Genomic DNA, 22,450 nt, shown 5'->3' with positions numbered 1-22,450 from the left:
TAATACAAAGTTGAGTTATTATTGATGTAATTAACTCCAAGTTTGAACATACAACTAATTGTTGTCAATATCATTGGAAAAAATAACAATTTAAAATGACGTCGTTTCAAAAAACAAGGGATGAATAAAAAGGCAACATTTTGTTTTCCCGGTTCACCCGTCTTTCTTATTCATTCATCCTAATTAAGACGGCGATCCCAGGCTTTGTGTTTTTCTTTCATTTTCTCTCGAATTCGCGCTGTTGTTTTAAAAGTCCCTCGGGGAGGTTCCAGCCCTAAGCCAAGCCGAAGGAAGAAGAACCGAGCCACAGTACTACAGCTGCGAAGCTCGGGAGGAACGCCATGGAAGAAGAGTCTCCGGCGCCACCGCCTTCTACTGTGCCGAGAAAGAGGGGCAGACCTAGGAAAGAGAGGCCCAAGGACGAGGGAGAAAGAGATGAAACAGCCGCAGACAAGTTGAGAGACGCCAGAAAGCCCCAGCAGCAGCAACATTCCGACAAGTATAGCAACTGGAAATCTCTCGTCCCCATCCTCTACGACTGGCTTTCTAGCCACAACCTTCTCTGGCCATCTCTCTCCTGCCGGTACTAACTCGATGTCCATCATTTCCTTTTCGTGCTAAATGTTCGACAAATTCACAGAAAATATGAAACCCTAGGTCTCTTTCAGCTTGTTGATTCTTACGGAACCTCGATTCGTACATATTCAGATTTTTTGGTGCATATCCACAATGTACAAAAAAATGATTATATCTAGTTTTGATTAGCTTTTTACTGTGGGTATTTCGCGTTTAATGGCAGAATAGGGTGTGATTTTGTGGACGACTGATGGAAATTTTGGGGTTGACTATGTTGAGATGTGCTATACACGTGTGTGTCCTAAATTTTCTGTTAATGGTTTTCATTTTCTTGTAAACTTGGGTGTGCAGCTGGGGTCCACTACTCGAGCAAGGGAAGATCAAGAATCGTCAACGTCTCTACCTCTCTGAGCAGGTTAGTTGTGTTTCTGTTTGTTCGCCTCCTTTTTTGTGTAACTACTGGTTTTTGTATCGTGAAGTTGTGGTACATTTAACAGCATTAACTATTGGGAAGTTATTGGAAATATGGATACCTGGAAAAAGATGGCAGATTTGTCTTGGATAATATATAGATAGTTCTGCACAACCTATTATTTTTAGCTTTATTAGGATTCTTTGGGGCACTTGACGGAGGCTGGTTTATAGTGAAGAACATTCATGTTCATACTCAGAATAATTTGAGTGTCATTATGAGTTTTAAAAATTAAGTTGAAAAATAATTATATTATTAAACAAGACGTATTTATATCTGTTATCAGTCTTTGACTTCACAAAATTTGAACTCAAAGCTTCCAACTTGTTTATGGATAAATCTTTGATGACAGAAATTTTATTCCCACTATTATCTTGATAACTCAAACGTGAAAAATACTTTCTCACTACTTTGAATAATATTTTCTAAATGTATTTATAATGCAAAATATTAAATGAACAACCTTTCTCTTTTCATGTATATGTCTAAAATATATCTATGTATTAACTTGTCTTTATTGTGCCATGTCCCAACTTTTATGAAACCCATTGTGATTGACTGTTTGTGTTGTATTTGGATGTCTGCGGTTAAATTTTACTAATAATTTATCTTCTAGCATCGAGGCATGAATTTGTTAATATAAAAACAATCACAAAGCAAATCCTGTTAGATAGGGTTGGCTTTATGACTTCTATACTTCCATCCATCTCTATCCATAGCCATATCCTCTAGAAGGTCATTATATTTTATGTCATCTCTAAGGATTTCCTACTAAGTTTTCTCTGGTCTTCTCTTCCCTTTTGCTACAAAGTTTATTTATTTCATTCTCTCTCTTCATTGGTGCTTGTACTAGTCTTTTACTCACATGTCCAAATCATCTTAATCGTGATTCCCATTTCTTATCTTTGATGGGGCCTCTCCAACTTGTTTCTTATTTTATGTTTTCTTATATGGTCATACATCTACTGTAATATTATCATCTTAGCACATATTTTGCACATGTTGGCACTTAACTGCCCAATATTTGAACCATACAACAAAGATGTTCTAGGAATGTCCGATAAAACTCCTTTTAGCCTTAAAGAGATCTTAAGATTCCTTAACTTAAACTATCTTGTCTTGATTCCATGATTAACATCCTCCTTAATCTCCTTTTTGAATAATTGATGAAAAATATTGAAACTGATCTTTTTTGGGATAACTTGATCTCCATGTCTTTCAATTTCATCATCCATGCATATTTTTACTAAACTTACATTTCACATGCTCAGTTTTCGACCTACTGAATTTAAAACCTTTGGATTCTAAGATATTTTTGCATAATTCAAGTTTATTATTCAAGCCTGCTTTATCTCATCCTCAAGATAATATTGTCTACGAATATCATGCACCAAGACACTTCATCTTGAATTTCTTTTGTGAATTCATCTTATCACAAGAGCAAAGAGGTAAGGGCTCAGAAAGACCATTGCATGAACTTTTATTATAAATTTGTAGTTTTTAACATACTAGGAATGGCTGCTATCTGAAATACTTTGCTTTCCACAACTTTAGTGGATTATATCCTTCACCCCTTCTCCCTTTACCCATATCTCTTTTTGTCTCCCTTTCTTTTTCTTGCTTGACAGACTGATGGCAGTGTGCCAAATACTCTGGTCATAGCAAATTGTGATGTTGTCAAGTCTAGGGTTGCAGCTGCAGAGCACATAGTACAGGTTATTTCATTTGGAAATTAAATTGTTTTAGTTTTTATGGTCATGATTATGTCTATAAGAACTGAGCCAGCAATTGTGTTCCGCTTACTGTTGACTGCTTCATTTTTTTCAGTTCAGTGAAGAAACACGCTCGCCATTTGTGAGGAAGTATAAAACTATCATACATCCTGGAGAGGTATGACCTAGTCATATAAATTCCTATGCATTTAAAGGTGCTTGTGTTGATGAGCCACTGTGAGGGTTTTATCTGGTTCAAGTTTGAGAGTTATCCCATTTTTTGTTCTTCATTGAAATTTTGTCCCCCCATACTCCCATTACCATATATTCTCTGATTTTGTGGGTAGCAAATTATAGGTAAAAATTTTATGTCAAAATAAATTGTGAAAAATAGTATGATAATTGTCCTTTAACTACACTGGGTCACTATGACAATGACCAAACCAGTGTGTTTATGATGGACAGTCTCCACATATTGGATGTACCTTTTTGTCCCAGCTAGTTTGTGCTTTTTGCATCATCCATTTATCAATCTTGAGGCGCCCTTGCATTTTCTAAAATCTAGTGACCTTGTACTTTAGTTGAAATTGTGTATCAAATGAAGGGTAGGAGCTAATTTTGGTTTGCTTTTTGATATTATAATTGCTTACATTTCCTGTTTTAGATGATGTGTTTGGGTTTGCTTTGCCAGTATGTATGCTTTGGTACTTTATAACTAGGTGCTTTCAAGATTTCATCCCATTACTCAAAGTACTAAATGCCATTTCTGTTACAATTGAGTGCTCTATTTCAGGTAAACAGAATTAGGGAACTTCCACAGAACAATAACATAGTGGCAACCCATTCTGATTGCCCTGAAGTAAGTGACTGAGGTTCAGAAGTTACATGTAAATTGTTTGGAAGAAATGATCTAGTTTAATATTTTGGATGAAGTTCAAGTACACTTACTGTGGTAACACCTGTCTTTCAGGTTCTAATTTGGGATGTTGAAGCTCAACCTAACCGTCAGGCTGTCCTAGGTGCAGCTGATTCTCGTCCAGATTTGGTGTGTCCTCCTGCCAAAGATACTATATATTACTTGCATTGGTTTATTACTTTATTAGTGTAGTGTTTTGCATTCTGACAAATGTTTATTCTATTAAGCCTTTTATAAGAAATAAATTGGTTTGCTTACAATCTTGCACTGTTTTTTTATTTTATTTTTTGATTTCTAGATAAAGTGTTCATGTCTCTAGATATATATAGACAAGGGGAAATTTTGTATGTGGAGGATGATGCATGGAGTCTCGTCCCCCCTCTAGTCTTATGCTAGATACATTTTCATTTTGTTAAGAGAGAAAAATGATACTTGATTAGTGGCCAATTTAATTTGTTTAAAATAACATTAGTTGCCTGTTAGTTTATTGGTCTGTGCTCTGTACAAAGAATTACTACAATTACCTTGAATTTTTTTTTTTTTGCAGGTGTTGACTGGACATCAGGAAAATGCAGAATATGCTCTTTCTATGTGCCCTGCAGAGCCTTTAGTTCTCTCTGGAGGTCTGTAGATTGTTGTTTTAATGTTGTTCTTCGGCCCTTAAATTCTTCAAATTAGTACCTAACTTTTTACTAATGAAATATCATTGTAGACACTCCTTTTTGTAGATAGAATGATAGTTAGCCCAAAATTGTTTTCTGGTTGGGGTTATATGCATTTTTGTTCTCGCATGTTTCATTCATTTGGACTGTCAAAACTAGCTTGTTTATTTTACTAAGAATCTGTAGTTTTTTTTCGAAGTTCCATTTTTCCTTTTTGAATTATAAAAGTCTGTTACCATGTGCTGAGAGGTTAGTGCCTGGAGATGTAGCGAGACATTGGAATGTGACTATCATTCTGGAGCCATTGAAGGTGATGGAGATGGAAAGAAACTGAAGTAGTTCTGATGAGGTCAGAAAGAATTTGTGTAGAGTGACAACAGGGTGAATGGTGAATTATCTTTTTAATTCATTCATCTACCTATTTGTAGGTGACGAGGGAAGGATGCTATCAATTTTTCCATGAAATATAGCCTTTGTTGTTATGACATCGTATGATGTTTGAAAAGTGGTTAGGAAGGATTCTAGAATGTTAGGTGGCAAAGTTGGTCTTTGTTCGAGTAACCACTCCACTCGGATAACCTTTGGTCTCTCTCTCAAACCTAGTCATTGGCGAGAGTCCTTCAAATCTCACCTGTGACAAACCTCTAGTTTCTTGCCACTAAACCTTAAGATACTAGTAGCTCCAAATGAGAGTGAGCACTTTTAAATCTCTCCTCAATATTCTACTTTTCCAAAATTTCCAAAAAGACAGACAGAGACTTGAAAATCTGACAATGTTTTTGCTTTGGTCTCAAAACCAAAAATATCTTGCTAAAGTTTTTTATTGAAGTAATTTTTTACATTTTAATGTGAAATGTTTTTGTTTACCAATATTTTCACTTTTTTGCTATCTGAACACCAGAAAGTATGTACACTATTTTACTAAAAATATTTTATTCCTAAACAAATGGATTCTTGGTATAAAATATTTGTTTAAAATGCTTATTTAATAAAGGACTTGTCTTTTTTAGTACATTACAATAGCAAAATATTAACGAAGCACTTTCTTGTTTTTGCTTGATTAACCAACCAAACACTTATTACTTGGATTTAGCAACAATAAATACAACACTACCCTTAGTTACCGAACACTACTTTTATCAATATTGCTTTCACAACACAACACCAATGCCAAATATCGCATACCTGTTCTCCTCAAATTCTGTTGTACTTGGCCTTTGGGAGCCAAATATCTTTCTTGTGCCTCTTTGACCATCTTTTGGTATCATATGAGTCAAACTCATTCCAAACCAACTGTGATATCCCATCTGTATGAAAAAGTTTTCAGATTTCGTGACTTGGATAGTAATTCTACTGATTCCACTCGGCTGGGGACTCACACTAGAACTGAGTTTGCTACCAAGCAAACTTGTGGATCTCTACATAATAGAAGATCATCATCAATTGCTTACCCTTGTCCTTGTGTTGAGGGAGTGGATCCATAAGAAGATCATTTGGGATGGCAATTCCAAAGAATGTCGGTGATCACCCCTTTGGCCAGGCAGGCAGCAAGCACCACCGTTATCTCTTCCAATGTCATATCCTGTGAGGACTAGGAGGGGTATCAGCTTGCCTTTTCTGCCATGCCACTCGCTATTTCAGGGTTGAACCACATAAGCTGAGCATCTCCATTGAGGGGATGAGTGAAAAGTGAGCAACCACTGGCTTGGAAGAATATCCTTCTCTCCTCATCTGAGCAGGTGATTGTACCCTTGAAATGATTCACTCAGGTTACTGGTTGCTATGCATGCGCTCAAAATATCTTGAAAATTGTCGTTGAAGAAGGTCCCCTCAATGCAATTTTTTACCAGGTTATCTTTGGCCAAGGGATCTTGAATGTTCATTACCTTTTCTCGCAATCTTTGCAAATAATGATGAAGGTCCTCACCTTGATGCTGCATTTCTCTAAGGAAATGTAAGGTAGTGAGCCCCTCTTCCACTTTTAAGATTTTTGCCAAGAACTTTACCAAATTTTCCTAAGATGAATCTGGCTAGAAGATTGGGTTACCAAGTGCAGGCATTGTCTGTTAATAACTCTGAGAGGTCCTGTAGTCTCAAATTCTTGTTTGCAGAATGCAAAGCTAAGATATTCATGCACATTACCTCTCTTCTGTCATGCTTCACAAATGTAAGGATGGTATAACCTTCTAGGTAAGTGGCATTTGCAGCTTCCATATAATATGGGAGGCAGAGATCAAGTTCATCTGTGGAACTCCCTTGGCGCTACAGTTGGGAGGTGATGTACTTGGCAATCTGATTAATTGTCAGCAACTCAACAGGTGTCAAGATGCTACCTTCTGGCAAGTGAGATTATTGGTTCTTGTATAACCTCCAGTGCAAAGACCGTGGCTGAAGGGTTAGTGTGGGTTCCTTTGCCCTATTGGGGTCACTCTCAGAACTGATGAGATTAGAAGAAAAAGTTTACTGTTGGCATGGCTGCATTGTCTGATTTTGCTGAAGTGAAAAGAAAGCATTCATTGTAACCTGTGGTGTATGTTCCATTGTGATAGCTATTCTGTGAACAACTTCATCTGGGTACTTTATCAGCAGGTTCAAAATTGTGATTGTTCTCCAACTCCAAATAATAGAGTCGTCCAGTTGGTTGCATCATCTAGGTTTGGTAGTCTTGTGACAGTGGTAGACCCTGCCCCTTTTCTAGGGGGCACCATTATCAGACAGAAGCAGTGTTCCCAGTGGAGTGAATGTTGAGAGATCAGTAGAGATGGAATGACATATTGTACTATCATTAGTTGCTGATATAGAGCCAGCAGAGGTGATGTAGGTTGGAAGAGACTGGAGCAGTTGGGACATCAGAGAGAAAATCTGTGCCAGAGTGATCTCTGGTTGAATGGTGAATGATCTCTCCATTCATCCAGCTACCTAGTTTTAGGTAATGGGGATAGATACTAACAATCTTCTGGGAAAAATTGGGGCTTAGGTTGCTAGGACTGCTCATGTATTCTTATATGTAGTTAATAAAAGATTCCAGAATGCTGGTGGCAAAGCTGGTCCTTGTGCTGACAACCCCTTGCATCTTCCTGGTTCTCTCTCAAACTGTCATGGGTGAGAGTTCCTGATGCAGGGGAATCACACTTTTGACAAGTTCCAAGTCTCTTTTTCACCAAACGGCAAGACCCCAATAGTCCCAAAGGAGAGGGAGAGCTTCAGAGTCCCTTCCCAGGATACCAAGGGTTTTCAAAGTTTCCTTTATTGCTCATTCACTTGGTTGAGGGAGGGACTCTCTTAGTCAACTGGGTCAAGGTCAAGTCACATCGGACCTGAGTGAATGGGTACCTTGGAACTGATTGAGTGGGTGGACTATTTTTGCCCTTAATATTCTCAACAGGATATGCTTCCTTTGGCAAACTTCTTTTGAATTTGAAGTTATTCTCAAACTTTTTTTTTTCCTGTTCTTCCTGTTTCTGAACGTGATTCAGTTAATTAATTGTCTTAGCTCTCTAAATGAGGAGATTTTTTGGCAGGGAAGGACAAGTTTGTTCTCTTGTGGAGTATCCAAGATCATATATCAACATTGACCTCAGATGCAGCCACTGTGCCTACAGGATCTGTTGGATCAAACATTAAAAGTACTGATAATCCTTCTGTTGGGCCACGTGGGATCTTCCAGGGGCATGAGGACACAGTTGAAGATGTGCAGTTCTGCCCATCAAGGTAACCTAATGATCTTGGTCAAATTGTTTTAGTCGATTAGCATCTCGCGGCAAGCTCCTTTTTGCTTCCCTTCCATGAATGGAGCTCAAAATATCATGAACCACTTTTGCACTTAGGTAATAACTGATCTGCTGATTTCCCTTGTATCTTTCACCAGAAGCACCAATCAAAATCACTTGTCTTCACTTCTTTAGATTGTCTACAATAGGAATAGACTTGGATGTGGTGATCATAGATGGAAAAAGAAAAACAACCCTAAGAGGAAGTTTCAGTCTGTGCTTTCAAGGGAAGTCTCTCATCCCGATTCACAAAGAGCACAGTAAAGCAAGCTGATGAAAAATATTGCATTTCATGGGACTCCCCATTTCTCCTCATGTATGATCATATGATAATGATGTAAAAGATGACATTATGAGATCAATTTTCCAATTTATATTTTGTATTGGAAACTTTGAATTGAAGGGATCATATGCTTTTTCCTAGTCTAGAAATACCATATGAAAATCTTTTGGTTCATCTCTGCATTTAACATCTTAATAAGTAATTATCTTTCACTGTTGACCTACTAGGCATAAAACTGTTTTAGTTTTTAGGCACCTTAGGTTCTCGCCTTAACCTTACTCAATTATACTCTTCCAAGGTTTCATCATGTGGCATATTAGCTTGATCCTCTATAACTTTCATCACTTTAAACATCTTTAGTCTTATAAATAGGAACTATAATGCTCTTTCTCAACTCATTTGCATCACATTAAATAATTTCATTACTAAAAAGGCTATTTTCTCCCATTCATTTTCATTTGTATCAAGATATTATCTAGTCACAGTGCTTTACTATTCTTTATTTTTATAATGCTTGCTTGACTTGTTTGGACACTTGCATCTATAGAACATATAATTTTCTATCTTCTTCTGTTCTTCATTGTTGTTAAGATGTCCCAGCATAACACTTGTTCCTCCAACTTCATTGGTTAATTTTGAGAAATACTCTTTCCATGTCTCCTTTTCTTTTCTCTTGCTTTAGTCAACTTATATATATATATAAGTTGGAGAAACAGGTGTTATATATATTTAACTTATATATAATTTATCCATTTTTCTATCTTTTGTGTGAATTTTTTCACACAATTTTCACAAGTTATTGCCTTCACTTCACTACCTATGTTCAAAATATAACGTTTTAGGTTTTGTCTTCATAAGGTGTGTATTTAATGTCTTATAGTAAGCACTCTTGGTTTCAATTTGTACTTCTTCATTTCATCACTAAGATTCTTCTTGTTCTGGAGCTTTTCCCTTGACTCTCCTATAGTTGTTTTTGACGTGTTTCGAATGACAGTATCCATTTCAATGCATATTTGGTTATCCTCTCATTCTAAAGTGCTATCTCTTATTCCACACGTTTTCCTTGAAATAGCTTTTTTTTTTCACCTTTCAAATTCCACTATTTGGTTTGTTGGCTTCGTTTTTATATTATTCTTCCTCCATTTTTTGATATGGAAGTCAGGGACCATTAGTGTATGTTGTGTGGTTAGGAATTTTCTCAATAAAACTTGACAATCCTTAATGTAAGCAATTATTTTGTCTTATAAGACAGTAGTTTATTTGGATAGTTTATAAACCACTTTTATATGTGACCAAGTGTTCGTCTCGCTTATTGAATATAGTATTATCTAGCATGAGCTGATATGCCATGACAAAATCCAGAATAGCTTTACCCGCATTTTTTCTGAAAATCCATAACCTCCACCTGCATTTTATACTCTCACTTCTTTGCCCTTGACTATACAAGTCACATTGTATAATGTTGTTCTCTCCCAGAAGAGGCATTACTTGCACCAATCCCTTTAAATCTTCCAAAATTTGTCTCATCTCTTTTTCCTAACTCAATTTGTGGTGCACATGTGCTAGTTTATTCTTGAGAACAATTTTAATTGCAATAGTCTTCTGTCCTACTTTCTTCAGATCCATCATCTTATGTTGTTGTGTCTTATCCATAATAATTCACACTCCATTCCTCATGCAGTTTTTGCTTGAGTTCCAAATTTTATCTCCATAATCAGTTGACATGTTAGCCTATCTTGCCAACCCATCTTGTAGCTTGGAGGCAAATAATGTCCCTTTTACTCCCATCCCATCCCATCTATGAAAATATGAGAACCCTTACAGACAAGTTTTACCCTAGTTGTTAGCTATCTAATGTAACCTCTTCCTTCATCCGTGTATGTAACCTACTATGAATAGGAGGAAGTATTGATGGGATTACTCAATCTGTAGGTGCAGTTAAAAGACTTTATAATCCAAGTAAATGAAAAAAGGTGATTCAATGTTACCCCCCGAAACACCGTTAACCAAAGACAAAAATTTGAGTGAGAGAGGTAGAACTTCATTTAAGTTTGCCATTTCAAACCAATTTCCGTTCTTTCCAAGACATAGACACTGTATTTGATGGTGCTGGTTGTTTCTGACGTTTATTTAGCTCTCATGAAGTGCACAGGAGTTCTGTAGTGTTGGTGATGATTCTTGCCTAATATTGTGGGATGCACGAGTTGGCTCTAACCCAGTATTTAAGGTAAGATTCCTCCTTTTGGTTCTTGGCAGTTTACAGTAGTATTCTCTTTTGGTCTTTTACACAATAAACCTCACATTTTCTACACAACAGTGTTTATAAAAAAAAAAAAAAAAAAAGAGGAGCAAAATGCATAAAGCACCAGCAATGTTAAACTTACAAGATAGGATTATGGGGATGGTCTGGGTGTGTTCTCAGTACAATGCTTTAAGCCATCTACAAATACCACCAAAGGGTTCTACTGTTATCGTCAACAAGGGATTTGATCTCAGCTGCTATCTTAACAACGGATTTAGTATATTGAAAAAAAAAAGGCAGAAGTATTATATGTTTTGGGTTATCTGTTGCATTGCTTAACTATTAGCAAGTATTATGGATTTGTTTCTTCTAATTGTTGATTCATTATCATGGGTTACTGGTTTTAATAACTCCCTTTTGTGCGGTGAACAAAGTTCTTTTGTTTTGTTGTGGTCGGTATAGTCTGAAGCAAAATATTTTTGGTTGAGTTTTGTTGTTTGGGCAATGGATTCAGAATCAATGTGCCCTTAGTCAGATGAAGAAGGAGGACATTTATTTAAAATTAGTATGGGACATCATTTTATGACATTATGAATGCATGGATTTGTATTGTCAACGTGACGTTGAAATAAATTAACCTTATGAATACTATGCCACCGACTCTTAACTTGGTTAGGACAAGGTACAGTTGATGATGATGATGATAGTATAGAACAGCACTTGTCTTTAAAAAGGGGCACCTCCATTGCACAAGGCTCCCCACTTTGAGCAGGCAGGGGAGATCTATTTTGTATGCTGGCTTACCCTTGCTTTGCAAAGACGTTTCCACAAGTTGAACTCATTACCTTCTAGTCATAAAGGAATAGTTTCTACAAGTCGAACTCATGACCTTCTAGTCATAAAAGGAATAGTCTTGTCGTTGCTAGTAAGGTCACCTTATATTGGTTCTACTTATCATCATCAACTGCACCTTATCCTAACCAAGTTATGATTGGTGGCACAACATTCATACTGTCATTTGATTTCTAAAAATTATATGGACAATACAAATCCATGCAAAAGAACAATGTGACTAAATTTTACATTGGATGCCTTTCCTAACGCAATCCTCTAGCAAATGAATGATGAGATAAAGTTCCAACACCATCTTCACATCAAAAAGTTTTCATGAGAGATGGCAGTGAATGAAAATAATGGATATGGTCGTGTTCCAACACACTTTATATTCTGAAACCAACACGTACAACATTATCTTTTATTTGTACTTATGTTTTATTTTATTCTTTTCTGGGATCCTATTTTTGAATTATTCCTTTTTGGTCCCCTCTTTCTTTAACTTGCCTAGCTTTGGAGACTATATGGTGGTTTTAAACTTTTCCTAAAGAACCACTACCTCTTTCATGTCCGAACTGTCTTTGTTTTCGATGGCAGTTCATTTTTTTCTTTTCCATGTAATGATTTTTCAAACCATGGTTACCCCTCTTAACTCCGTGCACACACACACACACACACACATGTATTTAGCAATCTTAAGATCTCAGCATGGTTGTGATCTTTGGTGGTCTATTATGTGCTTTGCTGCATAGGTTGAAAAGGCTCACGATGCTGATCTTCACTGTGTTGATTGGAATCCTCACGATGAAAACTTTATTCTAACTGGGTATATTCACCTTCCTCTTAGTTTCTGTATATTAGCTGAATTATGGAACTTGAAATTTGGTTTTCTACCTTATTCTTGGCTTCTGTTTATTCTCTGCGTATAATCTGGATTCTAATACTTTTAGGCCATTTACTTTTGTTTTTATATATCATTTCAGATCTGCAGATCACTCTGTTTGCTTGTTTGATCGTCGAAATCTAACATCTGGTGGAGTAGGTTCACCAATCCACAAGTTTGAAGGCCACAAGGCTGCTGTTCTCTGTGTGCAGGTTGCAAAAGCTTCTTCTCTTATTCATTTCATTCTTTACATAGTCCTGCATGACATATAGATACCATACTCTGCTGCTATATGACTGGACTGGTCGTATCGTTTTGTTCATTATTGACCCAAAATTTTATCCATGTTACAGTGGTCACCGCATAAGTCATCTGTCTTTGGGAGTTCTGCAGAGGATGGTTTCTTAAATATTTGGGACTATGAGAAGGTGGGCAAATGCTTCTGGCTTCATTATTATCTTCTTCTCACACTCCATTTGCATATGCACCTACCTTAGTATCACCAAGATCTGATGCACTGTCGCCTCATATACCAGCTTGCGTATAAATCAGATCCAAGGAAGTATCTTGTTCATTAATTAGGCTTTTTTCTCCAAATAAAGTTTCTGATATGGTGTATGCCATTTTTATTGCCAATGCCTTATTCAAAGATTTCATTTGATCAATGGTACAAGATTTCTACGTTTTGAACCTATGGCAGTTGTACTCGTACAATTTACTTCTGCATCATGGCCTACCATCATAATGGAAATGGGCAATAAAGGAGTAGCTTAAGTTCTAATTACATAAAAATGAATTTTAGTTGCATCTAGTGCAGCGCTTCTAAAGGAGGCCCCTTGGGCTTTCATGCATTCTTTAAGTGATATCTGAATTCTGTACCTACCTTGTTGACCTTTTTTTTCTTTTTCCATTTTTGGTCTGGTTCCAAAAGCCCAAGAATGGACTTTCCATGTTATGAACCAAACGAAAAAATAAATAAGTGAATAAAGTCTTTAGTGGTAAAATTTCAATGATCAAGCAGCTGGTAGGAGATTCTTACTGCTTTGCTAATGCTGCTGTCATGTCTATATAAGAAAAAATTAATTTTGTTTATACCCTCTGGCAGGTTGGTGAAAAGAACGAATCAAGTACTTCTCCAGGATTGTTTTTCCAACACGCCGGGCATAGGTTTGAAATTGCTACCCTTTCAAACAATTAACAAAATCTTCATCTAACTATGAAATGTTGGTTCTTATTTCTAGTAGCTGGTGCCACTTGACCTGGCCTTAGGCTTTTCTTTGGCTCTTTTCAGTTCAGTCATTTCCTTACTTGAGCAGGTTCTTTTTTGAAAGGTAACAATGTATATGTAAAAAAGCAAATTGGTTACAAGAGGAACCAAACTCTTTACTACTCTGAAAGTAAGATGATATAAGAACTTTGTAAAGGAATCAAAAGAGAGTATGATGGAGGATGTTGGAAGCAGCTTCTAAAGACACATAAGCAACGTCTTAAAATTGGTTCTAAGGGCCTAGGCATTGATTTGGGATGTTTTGGATGAAGAAGAACCCTCCTAGAAGCTTTGTTAGACTTAGTTTTTATGTTTTATGCATTAGGATATTTTGTCATTCTACATAATGTTTCCTAAAGTCTTTTGGTAACTTTAATTGTGTTTAGGCTTTTTTTCTAGCTAATATGCATTTAGGTTTTATTTATGTTAGTTTCCTAATCTTACTATTAGTAGTTTTTGTTTAGTTTTTCTAGTAGGAAAAGGATTTCCTAATCCTAGTAGGAATAATATTACTAGAACAATATAAATAGTGCTAAAATATCTATTTTTCTGTTGGTGAATGTGATAAAACCATAGAGTTTTATTGGAGAAATTGGAAAAAAAAATTGAAAAGAGAAAGGGATTTTATCTCTTCGTAGGGATTGACCTCCAAATCAGCCAAAGCTTTGAATTGTATTTGATTGCTTCAAAAAATAAGCCAAAGGCGGCAATTACATATATATAGAGTTCCCTTGCGCAATTAGGATTTGTATTCTTAATTAACTAGGTATCTAATGAAAAAGATAATCAACTTAGATATACTAAGATGTCTAATCTAATCTAATCTAATTTAATTTTAAATTTAAGGAATCATAATCAACTAATTATAGATCACTAATCTAATTATCATAATCTAAAATCAAATCAAAGAAAATAATCAAACTTCTAAAATTTTGGAATCAAAACATTGAGATCAAATATTTTCTCTTCTCCCTCTTCTCCTTTCACTTTTTCCCCCAATTTCCCTACTAAAACCTTACCATTCGGTATCAGAGCTTGTTTCTCCTAGGATTTGCTTTTGCTACCTTCACTACCACCGTATTTTCCTTTAAAAAAATCAGATTTGTTGAATGCCCTTAACTCAAAACCAAAAGCAAACCTGAGGAATCACAGATCTTCAATCTTACGAAATGGATTCAGACAACTCCACAAAGTCTCAACTTGAGGCAGTCAAATACATTTCAAACCTTTGGCTAATTTGGAGGTCAATCCCCTCAAAGGGATCAAATACCTTTCTCTTTTCTTTGTTCTCATTTCAATTTTTTCCTGATTTCCCAATTTTTCCTTTAGTTTTTCTCTAAGCATATGCTTTCTTTGAACTGTGTGATGCCTATGAAACCTTAGGGGTGATGCCTGCAAGATCTCTCTCTCTCTCTCTCTCTCTCTCACACACACACACACACACACACACACACTCTTATTTTCGTAACCGTACTTCCAGACCTGGTTTAAGCCCCTAAAATTAATATTTTCAACCTTATTTTACCTCTAAATTGCGTGCCAACCCATTACAAATCTAAACTCTAGCTTTCTCAAACAATTTCCACTAGTCTTCTAATCCTACATTAGCCTCCAACCACTCCGTATTCTCAGAATACCAGATCAGTCCTACATCAGAGTATGAAAAAACCCCTTAACCCACAAAAAAGGGGAAAACAGAATGGTTTCCTTAAAACAAATGTTGAACTGTCAAAATGCTCAAAAGTTGTCCTATCTGACTTACTTCGTTTGTATATACCACAGGACTCAAAAAGGATATGCTCAGACAAGCCAAACCTTGAAATTGGAGCAAATTAAGTATAGAAGTTGGCATCACCTAGTCACCACCATGAAAAGAAAGGTGGTCCACAAATGGATGACCATTAAACAAGGAAGAAATATTTAATCAACCAACTCCCATCCTCTTACATAGTTGTTACCAATTAGTCGCAACAGGACCTCCCTTTCTCAAATTATCACTTGTAAGACTAGCATTGAATGAGGTACTCCTAAAAAGAAACCACTACCCTAGGAGGGACATTTCACCTTCTCAAGAAAATTTATGGCAAAACTAGTCTTTATTGGTCATGAAGAAATCTCATAAAACAACCAAACCAAGAATGTTCCTAATTTGACTGGCTTCATACCTACTTGTCCTGTTTGGTGTATGTTAGAGGGAATCAAGAAAGTCATAAAAACTAGTTGTGAAAACTGAATATATTCTCCATTCCTTTGTATGTACAAATACTAGTGCTCTTATAGAGATGAGGATTATACAACATAGGAAAGATTATTAAGACTAAACAATAGGAAAGAATATACAAATAGGAAGTTTCCTAAACACCGATTTAGAAATCTCCACAAAACTAAAGATATGATTAGCTTCTAAACTAAGGACACTTTGACTAACAACTCTCTTTGAGATGCTAGCCAAAGTTTCCTTATTTCTTCCTTCAAGACCAACACTCTCCCCAGCTTGCATGCCAACTCTTCAAACTGTTTGGTGGGTAGCCCCTTTGTCAAAGGATCATCTAGCTATTTTTTTGAGGGAACGTAGGGAACACAAATTAGGCCAGCTTCCAACTTCTTCTTTATGAAGTGTTTGTCTATCTCTACATGCATGGTTCTATCGTGTTGCACAGGATTACGTGCAATACTTATGATTGGCTTATTATCACAACACAACTTGATTGGTCCATTGCTAGCAATCTTTAGGTCTTCCAAAATAATTCTCAGCCACAACAATTCACATAACCCTAGAGCCATGGCTATGAATTTGGCCTGAGCACTAGATCTAGCCACTATACTCTGCTTCTTACTTCTCCATGACACCAAATTCCCCCCTTAGAAACACATAATAACTGGTTGTGGAGCGTCTATCAATTTAAGACCTTGCATAATAATCTGCATCCGTATACTTTGTAATATCCAATTCATTTCTTAGTTTGAACAAAATCCCCTTGCCAGGTGTGGTTTTCTGATAACATAGGATCTTCTTTACAACTTGCATATGTTCTTCTGTTGAACTATGCAATTGACTCACCAAGCTAGCAGTAGATGCAATATCCAGTCAAGTGTGACAAATAGATTAGTCTTCTCACCAATCTTTGATATCTTCCTTTGTTCATCGGCTGACAATTATAATTTTCTCCCAACTTGATGTTAGATTCTATTAGAGTACTTGCTACTTTACCTTCTAGTAATCTTGTTTCCTTTAACAAATCCAATATATACTTCCTATGTGACAGAAAAATCCCTTCTTTAGAATAGGCCACCTTTATTTCTAGAAAATACTTTAGTGCACCAAAGTCTTTGATCTCTAATGTTTTGGCAAGACTCTCCTTAAGTTGTTTTTTCTCTTCAAAATCATTCCCAATCCCAATAATGTCATCTACGTAGACCAGCGAAGTTGTCATCCTTCCCTCCATTGAATGTTTAATGAAGAGAGTATGATCTCCCCTATGACATCCCATCTGTTTCATAGTCTTAGAGAACCTGTCAAACCATGCCCTCGGTGATTGCTCATACAAAGTTTTCTATAGTTTACATACCTTTCTTGAAATTCTTTTGTCAAATCCTGGTGGCGGCTCCATAAATACTTCTTCTTCTAAGTCTCTATGCAAAAAAGCATTTTTGACATCAAATTGCTGCAACTGCCATCCATAATGCTGCTAGGGCTAAGAGGATCCTTATTGTTGTTGACTTTGCCATAGGTGCAAAGGTCTCTGGTATACAATGCCATAGGTTTGGTGTAACCTTTAGCAACTAGCCGACCTTTATACCTCTCAAAAGTACCATTTACATTATACTTTAGATTAAAGACCCACTTGTAGCCCACAAATTTGATTCCCTTTGGTCTAGGCACCATGTCCCAAGTCTGATTCTTTTCCAAGGCTCTCATCTCCTCATGCATTGCTTGCAACCAATTCTGATCCTTTAAAGCCTCATCAACTGTTTTAGGAATAACAATGGTATCCAAAGAGGTTAAGAAACTTCTATGTTTTGGGGACAGGCGATGATAAGAGAGATAATTAGCCAATGGATGTTGTGTACAACTCTTAATTCTTTTTCTAATTGCAATAGGCAGATCCAAGTCATTAGGAACAAGATTAGAAGAACTAGAGGAATAAGTTATTTCAGTACCTAAACTTCAAGTCGTGATGATAAGAGAGATAATTGGCCAATGGATGTTGTGTACATCTCCTAATTCTTTTTCTAATTGCAATAGGCAGATCCAAGTCATTAGGAACAAGATTAGAAGAACTAGATGAATAAGTTATTTCAGTACCTAAACTTCGAGTGGATGTTGGTCCAAGAGTAGGATTTGGAATAGGCTGTGTTCTTCTCTTGAAGACATAAGGGGAACTTTTAAACCTGACCGGGGATGACAGCATTGGCAATGGCTGTGCTTCTTGGTTTTGGTATGTCTTGTTCACCCAAGGGGGAAGTAGATGAGTTAGGGACAACTACTATTTTAGTCTCTAGGTGTAACTCAAAAGGCAAATCCAAGGTAGGGAGACCACCACTTTGGTCATCACTAGTAACATTCTTCCCCTAGTGACCAGGACTAGAGGATCCAAAGAATGATTGAGCTTCAACAAATGTAATATCCTTGGACACAGAGACTTTTTTAGTAAGAGGATGATAACATTTTTAGCCTTTTTGAGTAGGGGAATAACCAAGAAAGATGCACTTAAGTGCTCGAGGATCAAGCTTATCCTTGTGTTGCTTAGAAATATGAACAAAAGACACATAGTCAAAGACTTTTAAAGGAAGGGAGGTATGAAGACCAACATCCGGGAAATAGGAGGACAAACACTGGAATGGACTTTCATGATTTAGGAGTTTAGAAGGAACCCGATTAATCAGATATGCAGTAGTTAAGATTGCTTCTCCCCAAAAATGTTTAGGAATGGAATGATGAAGGAGAAGAGCCCTAGTAACATTAAGTAAATTCCACATTTTCCTTTCGGCCATCCTATTTTGTTGAGAAGTATTCACACATGATGACTCATGGACAATCCATTCCTGCTAGAAAAATTGATGCAGGTGTGATTAAAATAATCTCTTGTGTTATCAGTACAAAATCTTTTAATGTGGGATTTGAATTGGATAGAAATCATCTTATAGAATATAGGCAAAATAGTGCTAATAGCAGCATTATCCTTTAAAAGATATACCCTAGTCATCTTTGTATAATCATCAATGAAAGATATGAACTATTTAGCCCCAGAACAATTAGGGATCCCAGATGGTCCCCAAACATTCGAATGTATCAAAGAAAATGGAATATAAGACAATTTATTACTTATAAGATAAGAAAATCTACGGTGCTTAGAAATTCAGACACATCACAATGCAAATTAGTGACACTTAAACTCCTAAATAAAGTAAGAAACATAGATTGCATCAAACTGAAAGGATGATGTCCTAAACGATAATGCTGAAGCCATATCTTTGTCATAGGAGTAGGCTGTGACGAACATACAAGAATAAGTTGATCCCCTTTAGTGAAAACATTGCTTTTCTTCAAGTAGTACAACAAAAGCCCATTCCATTCCTGGGCAACACCAATCATGTTCTCCATGTCTAGTGCCTGAAACTCACATTTATGAGGAGAAAAAATAACACGACGATTAAGGTCTTTGATGAGCTGATGAACAGTTTTTAAATTGTTAGAAAGATGAAGAGTATGAAGGACCTGCTGAATAGGTAATAGGTAATGAGGAATTGAGAGTAACATTACCTTGACCGGGTACATGAATTGTATTACCATTGGCTACTATTATTTTCTTGGAAATACTCATTGGTTTATAAGATTCGAACACATTTAGGTCAGGTCATATAGTGAGTAGCTCCTAAGTCTAGGATTCATAAATCATTCCTAAATTCTAATAGTATGTGAGGCAATAAGAGATTTAGAATGAAAACAAGTATTTGCTTGTGCCAGTTAGCAGGTGCCATCTTGAATGATTTTCAAAAAGCTTTTTAGCTTACTAATTTCTTTAGCATTCTGTTGGCTTAAATCAAAAGTTGTAACCGAATCTACCTTCTCAGTAATGGTTTCCTACTTGTTTACATTATAAGCCTGTGCTTGGTTTCTAGACGGTAAAATTTCTAAAACCCCCCATCTTATTCAAAACTACCTCTTTTCCATATAACATGAAACAGGTTTCTCTGGTATGCTTAGGTTTTTTGTAAAATGAACATCACAAACTCTCCCGATTTCGTGGTCTACGATTTGGATCATTCCTTCCCTGCTGAGACTTGAACCAAGAGCCATCCATCTTGTTAGTTACCATTGTTGATCCCTCAGGATTAGTCCCATTGAACATGGCTATCCTTCTATATTCCTCACTATGAATTATAAAAAAACACTTCATTAAGTGATAGAAATTTTTCTCTTCCAAGAACTTGCACTCTCACTTGGTCATAATCAGCATTAAGTCTAGCCAAAAACTCAACAATTTTGTCCCGCACAAATATAGAAGTAAAGATGGCTGCATCTTCATTACACACTATCTTAATATCTTGATGGTGATCTAATTCAAGCCAATATCCATTCATCTTATTATAATACTCAGTGACTGTCAAAGACTGTTGCCTTGTACTAGTTATCTTTGTTTTAATGTCAAAGATTACAGAAGCATCTTGCACCTTAGAATAAGGGTGCTTTACAGTACTCCAAATCTCTTTAGCAAAAGATAAGAACATATAATTCTTGTTTACCTTGGGCTGCATTGAACTCCAAAGCCAAGACATGATCATTGAATCCTCAATATTCAATGCAGGAAAACCTGGATCTGAGGTCTTGGGAGCTGGCTTGGTTAAATGAGTTGTCTTACCTTGCTCTTTCAAAAACATTCGCACAAGTTGAGACCACTGTAGGTAGTTTTTACCATCGTGACGATAGGAATGATGCATTCCTGGCAATTCGCTAGTTGAAGTGTTTCCCATAGGTGGATCAAACGGAATAACATCTCCTTTTGTCACCGGAGTAGTGATTTCTGAAATTTCTGACATGATAAAGGAGATAAATGGCTGATAAACTAGAATCAAACCAAAAAACAATACTGTGGCAATGAAGGCACACAATTGTTTAGCCGGATTAAGAAGATAATGAAGGAATATCACTATGGCTCTAATACCATGTGAAAACTAAATATATTCTTCATTCCTTCGTATGTACAAATATAAGTCCTCTCATAGAGATGAGGATTATACGACACAGGAAAGATTACTAAGACTAAACAATAAGAAATATTTGACTATATACAAATAGGAAGTTTCCTAAACACCGATTTAAAAATCTCCAAAAAACTAAAGATATGATTAGCTTCTATACTAAGGACACTTTGACTAACAACTCTCTTTGAGATGCTAGCCGAAGTTTTCTTATTTCTTCCTTCGGGAACCAACACTAGGAATGTACAAAAGAACTCACCAAAGAATCAAACTTGAAGCAAATAAATTTTTATTATGGTCTGCATGGATTTCTTCTTTATTATTATTATTATTATTTTTTTTTACCTTTAGTTCATGATGGAGTTCATCCTATCATTGTTGACAGTTCAACTTATTTAGTAGATAATATTTGTTAAATACTTGGATAAGAGAATACTTTTGTTATTTGTACATAGTAATTATCATCACTTGTTTGTAATGCATCCAGGGACAAGGTGGTTGACTTCCACTGGAATGCAGCTGATCCATGGACAGTTGCAAGTGTATCTGATAACTGTGATACGTCTGGCGGAGGTGGAACCCTACAGGTGACAGGGTTTCCTTCCACGTCCATTTTCTTCTTCTTGTTCAAACTGTTGTGCCAATTCCTTTAGTTTTGTCTGCAGATATGGCGCATGAGCGACTTGATTTATAGGCCAAAAGAGGAGGTGCTGGCAGAACTAGAGAAGTTCAAAGAGCATGTGATTGAATGTACTTCAAAGTCTTGAGAGTGTACCATCTACCCCGAATTCTAGGACTCTGGAGAATGTACTTCAAAGTCTTGAGATTGTACCATCTACCCCGAATTGTAGGACTGGAGAACTCAACTCGTGTTTCTATGAACTAGCTCTAGCATTTTCTTTTGCATATTTTGTTAGGACAAATGGTTGATATGATTAGATTTTCAAAATAGTTGATTTGGTTGAGAGCTGTTTCGGATTTGATTTGAGTCTTGGATTATCGTACTTTGTTGTTAGGAGGTGCAGTATGTTATATATAGCATACAAGTGGGAGGAATCTGTGCCATCCTTGCTTAGTTTGACTAGGGTATGATGAGTACCTATCCTAAGTTTGATATTTTTACACACACACACATATTCGTACTAATTCTAAGCATATAGAAATTTACGTACAGGCTCACTCCAAGAGGTTTGAATCCCGATCATTTTGGGGGCTAATATAGCCTTTTCTTATCAAACCAAGCTTTTGGTGGACGTATGTGGAAGTGTAGTTTAACGACTTAATTTCATATATATATATATATATATATTTCTCATCTACATTAATATCTAAGAGTTTAAATCTTAGTTGATGTTAGAATATTAGAAATGTTTATCATAAATTACCAACTTCATTTATAAATATGAGAATTTTTTTCCCTCAAAAGTTATTGTTACTAAAAAACAGATTTGATAACTTTTTTGTATATGAAGATGGATAATGTTAGATGGATGGACGCAGCGACGCATGGGTTGACAAACTCGTTTTAATTACAATATAACCCTCTATTCAAAATTACAAGTTTAATCTAAGCTCTCACTATCTCTCAAAACCACTTTCACTTTCCTTCTTCCAAAATCACTTTCACTTT

At 36.2% G+C, this 22,450-nt stretch overlaps 1 protein-coding gene and 1 long non-coding RNA gene across 2 annotated transcripts; both read left to right on the top strand.

Moving 5' to 3' along the window:
- The first annotated feature begins 163 nt into the window (after window positions 1-163).
- On the top strand, window positions 164-21,785 carry LOC127806226 (WD-40 repeat-containing protein MSI4-like). The gene is made up of 15 exons (XM_052343376.1): window positions 164-583; window positions 928-991; window positions 2,677-2,763; window positions 2,876-2,938; window positions 3,554-3,619; window positions 3,731-3,805; window positions 4,224-4,299; window positions 7,860-8,049; window positions 10,537-10,618; window positions 12,220-12,293; window positions 12,451-12,562; window positions 12,704-12,778; window positions 13,456-13,517; window positions 21,308-21,407; window positions 21,486-21,785. Exons 1-15 carry the CDS (start codon window positions 342-344, stop codon window positions 21,585-21,587), a joined length of 1,470 nt encoding a protein of 489 aa, XP_052199336.1. The 5' UTR covers window positions 164-341; the 3' UTR covers window positions 21,588-21,785.
- Window positions 4,309-7,828, top strand: LOC127806227 (uncharacterized). Its single transcript, XR_008024375.1, has 3 exons — window positions 4,309-4,687; window positions 4,767-6,077; window positions 6,189-7,828. It is a non-coding gene; the product is annotated as an uncharacterized LOC127806227 (long non-coding RNA).
- Window positions 21,786-22,450: the final 665 nt, after the last annotated feature.

Source organism: Diospyros lotus, chromosome 7 (genome assembly GCF_014633365.1).
Source record: "Diospyros lotus cultivar Yz01 chromosome 7, ASM1463336v1, whole genome shotgun sequence".
NCBI classification, from domain to species: Eukaryota; Viridiplantae; Streptophyta; class Magnoliopsida; order Ericales; family Ebenaceae; genus Diospyros; species Diospyros lotus.
This window is presented reverse-complemented; position numbering and strand designations above follow the sequence as displayed.

Bases quoted from the DNA above. Each gene is read 5' to 3' on its own strand.
- LOC127806226 (XM_052343376.1), top strand. From the start codon at position 342: ATGGAAGAAGAGTCTCCGGCGCCACCGCCTTCTACTGTGCCGAGAAAG. The intron at 992-2,676 runs GTTAGTTGTGTT...CTTGCTTGACAG, and splicing joins GTCTCTACCTCTCTGAGCAG to ACTGATGGCAGTGTGCCAAA. The intron at 3,620-3,730 runs GTAAGTGACTGA...CCTGTCTTTCAG, and splicing joins CCCATTCTGATTGCCCTGAA to GTTCTAATTTGGGATGTTGA.